Source organism: Musca autumnalis, unplaced genomic scaffold, assembly GCF_047663935.1.
Source record: "Musca autumnalis isolate F117 unplaced genomic scaffold, ASM4766393v1 scaffold_2, whole genome shotgun sequence".
NCBI classification, from domain to species: domain Eukaryota; kingdom Metazoa; phylum Arthropoda; class Insecta; order Diptera; family Muscidae; genus Musca; species Musca autumnalis.
In genome coordinates this window covers 158,464,128-158,475,279 of record NW_027411755.1, presented here as the reverse complement: position 1 = coordinate 158,475,279, position 11,152 = coordinate 158,464,128, and the positions used below count along the sequence as shown (strand labels likewise).

General features: G+C 35.6%; 1 protein-coding gene across 1 annotated transcript; it reads right to left on the bottom strand.

The window, feature by feature from the left end:
• Nucleotides 1-788: 788 nt before the first annotated feature.
• LOC141392437 (uncharacterized) lies at nt 789-6,425 on the bottom strand. Its single transcript, XM_073965377.1, has 2 exons — nt 4,053-6,425; nt 789-923 (listed from the first exon to the last, which is right to left on the bottom strand). Exons 1-2 carry the CDS (start codon nt 6,423-6,425, stop codon nt 789-791), a joined length of 2,508 nt encoding a protein of 835 aa, XP_073821478.1.
• Nucleotides 6,426-11,152: the final 4,727 nt, after the last annotated feature.

Below are 11,152 nucleotides of genomic sequence, written 5' to 3'. Positions count from 1 at the left end.
TTACCAGTGCGAGTCGATATAAAGAGTGAATTCAATACAAAAGGATTTGCACTAGGTAAGCTATAAATTCAATTTACATTTTTTTCGTTAAAGAGAGATATTGAGATAGATGAAGGTAATTGGTACTTAACGAAACTAATTAGAATATGAGTACAATTCATTTTACTTATTCTAATACTAATACTATAATTCACGATAGTAATAATTCACAATTATTAAATATAAATTTCAAATTAAATAAATAGAATTTCAAAATAGATTTTTAAATTAGATTTCATTTAAAATAATGGCAAATTCAGCGAATTTGTCCATGGCCCCGGCCTTGCACCTGTGCAACAGATGCGGAAACGCATAAGACCGACGCCAGAGATTTAATGGCCTGCGATAACACCCTTTGATTTGGCATTATAACTCTGCGTGTAGACGTACGCTGTGGAGAGTTGTTATGGTGAACCTGGCGGGTATAGAAACGCTTCGGTTGTTGCCTTTGCTGGAATTGCTGAGGTGCTCTGGTTCGGTGTTGCTGTGGTGACTGACGTTGTTGGAAGGAAGGTCGGCGGGCCGATCGGTATGTGCGCTGCGATGTTGACTGATGTGCCGTAGGGGTGTAGCGAGCCAACTCACTAGACTCATTGCGGTCAGGGCTGGGTAGTGCAAGACGGCTGTGTACATTTGGTCGAAAGTTGCCTTGCGATTCGGGATGGAGCATGGTGTGGTGCTGGTAACCGCACTTGCGGCAGACATCTTTAGAATGGCAATCTTTCACAGTGTGACTTTTGGCTAGACAATTAAGGCAGTACTTGTATTTCCGAATGATGTTCCTTCTCGCTGGCACCCTCATCATCACAAAATCCGGACAGAACCGCAAGGAATGACGCTGCTTGCACACAACACATTGGTAGATTTCTCGGCTGCTGTTTGACCTGAAATGGGACAAATATTAGTACGGCCCATTTCAAATTTTGGAAATGAAAGTAAATGAGATGAGATAAAGAAAAATGAGATGTGATATGGTTACCAAATGATTATAATATAGTTAGAGCTGAAATGAAATGATTTTTGTGAATTGATGGATGAAAATTAGAGTTGATGTGTTATTCTGATGCATCATCGTCCAATAAAGGCAGGTAGCAGAGTTTGACAATTGGTCGAGTTATGATACCGGAAGCAGTTTTTACCTCGACTACTCTGACTTGGTCATCTGATCCGCTATGAGTGTTGGTGATTCTACCTAATCTCCATTCACTTGGAGGCAACAAATCGTCCATAACGACGACTAAGTCACCGACTTTTAGATTTGGGGATGTCCGTTTCCATTTGTAACGCTTTTGTAATGCCTTTAGGTAATCTTCTTTCCATCTGCGAGAGAATTGATGATGAATTGCCTTCAGTTTCAACCACCTATTTATGAGAGACAAATTTTGATTTGTAGGTTCTGGTAATGCCATAATAGGAGATCCTCGAAGAAAATGTCCAGGCGTTAGTGCAGTGAAGTCGGAAGGATCTTCTGAAACAGCAGAGATAGGACGCGAATTAAGAACACCTTCAATTCTTGCCAGTACTGTAGCCAACTGTTCGAAAGTAAATCTGTGAGCTCCAGCAATGCGCTTGAAATGGTGTTTGAAGCTTTTCACAGCCGACTCCCATAACCCGCCCATATGTGGGGCATGGGGTGGAATAAACTTCCATTCGAAGCCATGAATAGCATATTTGTCAGAAATGTCCTTAGCTGACGATTTCAGGAAACTACAGAATTCTTTTGCGAGATGTCGACTAGCGCCTAGAAAGTTCTTCCCATTATCCGATACTATCCGTGAGGGTAGTCCTCGCCTCCCAACGAAACGAGCAAGTGCGGCCTCAAATGCTACTGTTGACAACTCTGAACAGGGCTCTAAGTGGATCGCTTTTGTGGTGAAACAAACAAATAAGCAAACGTAACCTTTGATTATTGGAGATTGACGCAAAATAGAACTTTTTAGCTCGAAAGGGCCTGCAAAATCTATTCCAGTGATGTGAAACGGAGGAGTTAAACTGCACCTTTCCGGTGGTAAAGGAGCCATAATTTGTGAACAACATTTTTGTTTGAAAATAATGCATGTTTTGCATTTATGTATGATACTTTTGACTTTTGTTTTGAGACGAGAAATGTAGAATTCAGTCTGAACCATTCTACACATAAGATTGCAATCAGCGTGAGCCAAACAGGTGTGCAAATGCTCTAAATATAAACGACAAAATCGAGATTTATTTGGAACAATTATTGGGAATCTTTCATTGTATGGTAAAGATGAATTAGCTAATCTGCCATTAACTCGCATTATCCCTTTTGAATCCAGAAACGGATTAAGTGACTTTAGGGAGCTTTTTGGCGAAATTTCAGTGTTGTTTTCCAAGCACTTATATTCATCTTCATAGAACATTTTTTGATAGTAAATGATTAGTCCATATTTAGCAAAAGATTATTCGGAATGTGTTAAGTTCTCTTCGGATGTTCTGGATGAATTGTGGAGTCTGCTTATGCTATTTCGATAGAAACGGCCAACATAAGCAAAGACTTTTAACGCACGTTTGTACGTAGAAATTGGTTTCAAAAAATCGGAGTCTTGCGGATCTGTTTTATTCTCTGTTGCAACCATACTCGTTATGTTTGCTCGTTTGCCTATATCAGGGGAACCAATAAAGTTCTTCTTTGGCCATTCTGTTGATGGATGCGTAAGCCAATGTGGACCATGAAACCACATTGAATTTGGTGAAAGGTCTTGAGGTTTACAACCCCTGGTACCCAGATCAGCAGGATTGTCGTGGGTAGGAACGTGACGCCAAACGGCGTTTGGAATTAACTCTAGTATTTGGGCGGTTCGATTCGCTACGAATGTTTCCCATGACCATGGGGGTTTGGAAAGCCAACCTAGTACAATAGAAGAATCTGTCCATAAATTTATTGTTGTGAATTTGAAATCGAAGGTAGATACAACGTAGTTAACTAATTTTGCGAGCAAAACAACACCGTTAAGCTCCAACCTTGGCAAACAAATTGGCTGCAATGGGGCAACTTTACTTTTAGCTACGAGCAGATTGGAAAAGACAGCACCTTTCTCTGTTTGACAGCGAACATATACGCAGGCACAAATGGCAGCTTGAGAAGCGTCAGCAAACCCATGAATTTCAAGTTTGTCTTGAGGGAAATACTGAATCCATCGTGGAATTGAGATTACACCAATATTTTGCAAATCTGACAACAAATTATTCCATTTTGCCTCTGATTCGGCGCTAATTTTTTCGTCCCAATCGATACCTTCTAACCAGAGATGCTGCATCATTACTTTCGCGCGAATTATTACTGGGGCTATCCAACCTGCCGGGTCAAAGAGTTGAGCAACTATCGAGAGTACTTGACGTTTAGTCATTGTTTGATTTGTTCTTACTAAATCGATGTGATATGAGAAAGTGTCAGTTAAAGCGTTCCATTTAACTCCAAGTGTTTTTGTAGAGCTATTTTCTTGTAAGTTGAGAAATTCTGAATCGTAAAGATCTTCAGTAGATATTGTTGAAAGGAGGTTTTTATCGTTTGCTGTCAATTTTTTGAGAGGAAATCCTGCACTATTGAGAACCGATATAAGATCTTGCTGATTTTTGATAGCTTCTTCTACAGTGAAGCCTCCAGATAATATATCATCAACGTATGTTTCTTGCTGAATTATTTTAGAGACATGAGGATATTCACTTTTAGAGTCTTCTGCTAGTTGTAGTAGTGTGCGTATTGCGAGAAATGGTGCGCAATTCACACCAAATGTGACTGTTTTTAAGTTGTAGTCTTTAATAGGATCTTCTGGACTAGATCGAAAGAGAATTCTTTGATAAGCTCTATCGTGTGGGTGCACGAGAATTTGCCTATACATTTTTTGAATGTCTCCGCTGAAGACAAAGGGGTATTTACGCCAATTAAGGATTACAGAAATTAGATCTGTTTGAAGAGTGGGACCCGTATGAAGAACGTCGTTAAGAGAAAATCCTGACTTAGATTTGCGAGACGCGTTGAAAACTACTCTTACTTTCGTGCTTTTATGCTCTGGCCGTACAACAGCATGGTGTGGGAGATAAAATGACAAGTATTTGCCTTCAATACGTAGCTCATGAGACGAGGTTTCTTCCATGTGGTCTAACGACAAGTATTCATTTAAAACTTTGTTGTACTCAGTCGCCAACTCATTATTGTTCGCAATAGTTTTTTCCAAACGAGTATATTGGGCTAAGGCTATGTACCTTGAAGAGCCAAGAGATAATGTATCAGAAAATTCGTTTCTAAAGGGCAATCGAACAACATAACGGCCATCTGAAGAGCGCGTTGTTGTTTTCTTGTAAAATTCTTCACAGAATTCATCTGAGACGGAGACGGGTAAAGTGCGTGGAACTTCTTCCTGTTCCCAAAACTTCCTTAACAAATTGCTTATTAAATGGTTTTCAGATTCAACAATTCGAGATGTGAACGAATGAACTTGTTCAATTTGCATGGGGCCACTGAGCACCCAACCAAAAATTGTGTTGTAAGCAGATGCGTTGCCACATATATTCTTTTTAATACCTTCTAGGTTTATAAACCTTTCAGAATCATTACCCAAGATAAGATCTATTTGAGACGATTTGTTGAAGGATGGATCAGCCAGATCGATATCTTCCAAAGCTTGAGGATTAGGGACTTCAAAAGTAACAGAAGGAAGCGATTGAGCGACTTTGGGTAATACGATAGCCGTAATTGAAAAACGTATATTGTGCTTCTGGGCGACAATAACTAACTCACATTCTTTCTCAGAAGTTTGTTTTTGGCCTCCAACGCCAGTAATTTCGAAACAACCTTTAGAGGTGGGAATTTGCAATAAGTTTCGCACTCTTTCTGAAATGAAAGTTCTTTGAGAACCTGGATCAATTAGAGTTCTCAGTGTAAATAATTCGCCCATGTGTTCGATTTGAACTAGAGCTGTTCGAAGAAGAATTGTGTTGCTATCGGCACAAAAATTGGCTTGAACTTGAGACGAGCGTTTTAGTTTTGACGTTGATGGAGCTTCCAGGGAAGCAGAGTGATTTGGGTTGTAAGACTTCTTGTTTGAGTCACCGTGACTTGAATTCTTAGAAAAGTTCTCTGAAGAAGATTTGTTTATGTGAAGAAGTGTATGATGGTCTTTGTGACACATCAAACAAGTATTATTACTTTTGCAATTTTGCTTCATGTGACCAGCGGATAAGCAGTTGAAACATATGTTATTTTTTACCACAAAATCAACACGTTCTTGTACTGACAATTTTCGAAACTCTTGACACGACCTGATCTGATGATTCGTCTTGCAATAGGGACACTTAAAATCAACCTTTTCTTGAGAGGAGTTTTGTTGTTTTTTAAGGAAATTGTTAGAAGTTGAGGATTGAGACACTTTTGTTTGTCGAATGCTCGATATTCGTTCAACTACTTCGAACCTATTTATAAGAAATGCGTCTAGTTGAGCCCATGTTGGCAACTCTCGATGTGATTTGAGCGATTGCTCCCAAAGAGATAGAGTTTCATCAGGTAATTTGGTAGAGACTAAATATATAAGGATTGGATCCCAACTTTCTATGTCAACTTTGAGAGTTTTTAGGGTACAAAGACAGTCATTGACCGTATAATGAACTTTTTGAATAGACTCGCTATTTTCCATTTTAGCCACAGGAATGTTAAACAAGATTTTGAGCTGATTATCTACAAGGACCCTTCTGTTCTCATATCGAGATTTGAGCGCATTCCATGCTAACTGAAAATTGTCATCACAGAGAGGAAATCGTTTCACTATGGCCCCTGCAGGTCCTCTGGTCTTATTTCGCAAATGATAAAGTTTTTGAGCCTGGGACAATTGTTTGTGGTCGGCGTAGACCGCGGTGAACATGTCACGAAAAGAAGGCCATTCTTCATAGCCCCCTGAAAATATCTCTGTGTCACATGGAGGAACCTTTATACAAATGTTTGAGTTATCAAGAGAAGACTGATGTAAGCTAGCTGGAGGAACGTTTTGTCCATTATTCTGCTGATTGTGAGCAGCTGACATTCTTAAAATGTCCTCAATTTGCGACTTGGCCGTGTAATATGCTTCAGAAGTAGCATTAAAATTGATTTTTGCATTTTCTTTAAATTCTTTTACATTAGAGGATTTAGGAGACAACATGATATTTCTGTAAGCTTTCTGTAAATTTACCCATCTTTGCTCTAAATCGCATAACTTGACTTGTAAAACTGAGTCAGTTTGATCCGTAATGTCACTTTGATCAAACTGCTGGCAAAAGTTGACTAAATGATCGCATTCAAAGAGAAACACATCAAGTTCTGGAGATGATTGCGCAACAACATTACTGTTGGAAGCTTTCAAGGAATCATTGGCACTATTTTCAGAGATGGACATGTTGACTTTTTAAGTGAAATCCCAAAATTAAAAATATTAATCACGATAATAACTCTTCTATGGGTCAGAGCACCTTCAACTTCGAGTAGTTGAAACCTTGAAATATTCTTCAACTATCAATTATATTCAAATTGAGAAAAGATATATCGAGTGTGAAATTAGCCAAATGAATTTCTTCAAGATCTCTTTTAAAAATGCTTAAATGAGACGAGTAATTCCAAATTGGTATGTTTAATTGAAACTAATATTGAATAGAGAGAGAGAGAGAGAAATTTCCAACCTTGAAATTTAAACTTTTCAAATTTTCCCAAACTTTTAAAACTTTCACGAATTTCCAAAAAATTTACAATGTTTTCATGTAGTTGTAGTTTTAATGGGTGACTACCGAACCAATTGAAAGAGAAGCTTGTAGTTTTATAGGGTGACTACCAAACCGTATATAAATTGAATCGAAAACCAGTTGAAAATCCGAAAAAAATTAAAAATCACTGAAAATTCCGCTTAAACTGAGTAAAAGTTGTGTTCGCACAATTATTTTAGAGAAATTACTTCACAAAGCTTTTCATAAAATTCGTTGAGATTGAAAAGTATTCAATTATTGAAGAAAATAACTCTCGCACTCTGATATTTCCACAGAAAAAATTGTTTAAAAATTCAAATTATTCAAAGAGATGAGCCTTGTAGGTTGAAAACGAAAAATTTTAGAAGCGCCTTGGCTTAATTTTCACGAAATTCCCAAATAAAATTTTCACAAACTAGATTTCCCCAAAAGGAAACGTGTAAAAAATTGAAAATTTGAATAAATAGCACTCAAAACAACGTTTTGAGCGTATTTCCACAGAACAATTGTTTAACATTCACAAATATGTTTTAGAGATGAGCACTGTAGCTTTAAGAATGGCACACTTGAGACGGAAAAATTATTAAATTGCTTTAAATATTGATATTCTTTCACTTTATTAATGATTTTAATTAAAAATTCGAAAAATTTCACCAAAAGAATTCCAAAATTCAAAATCCTCGAAAAATTTTCACCAAAAAATTTTATTTTCTTGAGTTATTCAATTTAATTTTCCAAACAAAGCACTTAATCTTGCATACAAATTATTATTATTAACTTTCTTTTTATTCACTTGCACATTCTTAAAGCACAACCTCTTTATATGCTGAAAAAAAATATATTATGTTTAATATATTATGATATATATGAGATGAGTAAGTATAATTGCATGCAGTGTTAGTGTATTAATTATTTAATCGTATGAGAATTCCGAAAAATTTTCTTGCATTTAATTATTTTGTTGAAATTAACTGACTTTTTTCTTTGACTATACACCCTTTGAGAAATGAACTAATATTTTGCTTGGGTGTATAGTGAGCGGTATCATATGCTGTGTTGTTGTTGTTATTATTTCGTGTCTTCTTTGTGTCGTATTCTCTCCACTAGCTAAGCGTGGTTCGAATTATATACGCTGTGTGTGTATGTATATACGTTTGTTTAGTTAAGAGATGAGAGTGGTGCTTGTTTAACGATGATATTGTTGGTGGAGATTATTTCTGTTGGGTATTTAATTTATCGATGATAAATGCGTACACTCAAAAAATAATGATAGTGCCAATATATGAGATGACTTTTTCTATGTTATGAGATGTGCCAATATGTATGTAATAATATGTATTATTACCTTATATGCTGATAAATAATTGCAGTTAACGTGGTATTTGTTGCTTTTATGAAAACTTTCCAAATGTGTGCTGTTTTTTATTTACTGTATATATGTACTTTTATATATATATATATGTATGTAACTGTTTTATGAGACTGAGGTTATTGACCTTTTATGTTCAAAGAATTGTTTAGCTCGCAATATTTTTCAAACGGAATCTATTTATCTTCTCGTTTTTATATGCTCATTATATATTTTTTTTTATCACGAACACAAAATATATAACAAATTTTTTTGAGTGTTTCTTTGATCTTTTTAAATTTAACTTTTTGCTATCAACACACAGCACAGAGATGGAATTTTTTGTTGTTTTTTCTGCAAATACCAGTCACTTGTTGATTTTTATGTAATTTTTTCTCACTTTTGAGCTTTTTTTCTTGTTGGTGAGAGTTGAACTATTATTGTTAGTGGAGTTAATTGTTCTATCACTACACAAATTCGTTGATTTTACTTATGGCACTTGTTGTTTTTGTAATTATGGATAGATTTTAGCGATTCTTGTTGGATTTTTTTCCCTTTTTGTTTGCACACACACTCTTTCTCGTTGATATTCACTTTTCTAATGTATGTAAAAATTGAAAATGCACTCACCGACTCGCTGGCAAATAAATAGAGTATCGATAGAGATGTTTGATGTTACCTCATATTATGTGTTGTTTTGCTGATGTTTTCGAAAGGCAGCGAATGGACCATGAATAAATGTAGCCTTTTATTATGTATGTTCGGATGGAGTTCCGCTGAGGGTAAGTAAGAGGAGACAAAACCAGACTTCAACGAAACGCTGCGGAGTGGACTGTAATGCGGTTTTTGTTGCTTTAGAAATTATTCCTCATAGCCAATGAGGAATAATTTAGAAGAAAGAGAAGGGAAAATAAAACCAATTAGTACTTTTCTTAAACGTTATAAAACGTACAACAAAAGGTTTTATTGATTTAGAAGAGTTGAGGAGAGATGCTTACCAGTGCGAGTCGATATAAAGAGTGAATTCAATACAAAAGGATTTGCACTAGGTAAGCTATAAATTCAATTTACATTTTTTTCGTTAAAGAGAGATATTGAGATAGATGAAGGTAATTGGTACTTAACGAAACTAATTAGAATATGAGTACAATTCATTTTACTTATTCTAATACTAATACTATAATTCACGATAGTAATAATTCACAATTATTAAATATAAATTTCAAATTAAATAAATAGAATTTCAAAATAGATTTTTAAATTAGATTTCATTTAAAATAATGGCAAATTCAGCGAATTTGTCCAATCGGAGACATGTTATTTTGGAAATTCCATTCAATATTCCATCCTAATCTATATCTTTAAGAAATATTACGATGGGCAAAGTTTGGACCAACACAGTTTCCGATTCTAAGGTTGTCGTGCATACCAACCACTTCACATAATGATCGTAGGTTATTTTATAGCTTTTTTTTCTTAGGAAGTATGGACTTCTACCGTCATAAAAGGCGTCGCGAGGACAAGTTGTTGGAATATTAAAAAAAAATTAAGCCATTCTGGAGCTGGTCTTAGACGACACGTTTCCGAATAATTTTGAAATTTTGTGCGGGAGGTATTCGAAGCAGTGGACCCATATAGTGCATATTTGAATCTGATCTATGTCTGGTAAAAATATTATTATTGTTTCTGCCCTTCAATAGTTAGTTAACTTTTCAATGTTTATGTGGAACACACCAAATATGTTTTAGGTGGCGACAATGTATCTTTGACCACCTCCAAAAATGTAATTCAATTGATGACTGTATAATGAGGCTGCTATGCCAATGATATTTGTTTGGCTATTTCCAATATAAGCGGCTGCGTATCAAACATAAACACTTGAGGGGATCTAGTATATCAACGAAAAATGCATAATGAAAACAGACACAAGAAGAAAACTCCCAAAAAATTGCTGCAACAATATCAGCAGCCGTAACAATTTCCAATTGGCCATAAAGTAGCAAAAGGTTAGCAAATTTATAATTTGAAAACGTTTTAAATTTCTCTCTTCAAGATTATATAATGCTTATGCGCATGTCTTAGCCAAAAGCATTGCCATAATCCGACGACAATTGACTCGAAATACAATTCCTTTTCGCCTGGAGGCTGGTGGCACAATGCCTCCTTAACGGTAGTGTTATCCACTTGTCAACATTTTGGCGACAAAAGACCGCAAAAACGAAGGAAAATAGTCACAAATCGTTGGTTGGAAACAAAGGAAAATTGAAACTAGAAGAGGGAACTGAAAACAACAACGAACTGCAACCACACCAATACCGCAATGTTTGAAAAGAAATTAAATTCATATCAAAATGTTAATGTTAAAGGTTTTACGATGCAGATCCATAGACCAACCAGCATTTCTCTGAAGTAGTAGTCAATGCAACGAAAGTTGTTGTACACATTTGTGTTTTCATCGAATTTTATGGTCAATTGTTTTTGTTTGTCGTAGAGGCTATTTTCTATTTTTCTATATTTTCTACATGATATCATTTTCATTTGATATCAACGATAATTACATGACTTTATGTTACATTTAACCACGCCGTTTCACATTCTATGACTACCACTAACTTTTTTCATTCAATATTTGCTGTTGAATTTTCCAATTTCAATTTAATATCTTCTGTGAATGTTGTTGTCTCCTGTCCTCATGTATGGATGGTTAGGCATGAGGTTATGCCTCGCTTTAAGACAACGGTAGCCCACATTGTTATTGGCCCAAATGGCTGGCCGGTCATTGATGGTTAGTATTATAATTTCCTGATATTTTTTATTTCCTATTAAAATTTCTGAAATAAACATAAATGTTTATATTTTTCAGTTAGTCATCAAATTTTATAATTTTAACAATTTTATTTCGATTTTTCATTTCTTTTAAGAAAAAAGTACACAATTGTTTGGATTTTATGGTTATGAACAAAGAATATGTGGTAAGCATAGTCGAAGTGAATCGCATGTACACTTCATCAAGTGGTTTGTGGGTTCAAATACATACAT

Bases quoted from the DNA above. Each gene is read 5' to 3' on its own strand.
- LOC141392437 (XM_073965377.1), bottom strand. From the start codon at position 6,425: ATGTCCATCTCTGAAAATAGTGCCAATGATTCCTTGAAAGCTTCCAAC. The intron at 924-4,052 runs GTAAGAGTAGTT...GTCCCATTTCAG, and splicing joins CAGAGCATAAAAGCACGAAA to GTCAAACAGCAGCCGAGAAA.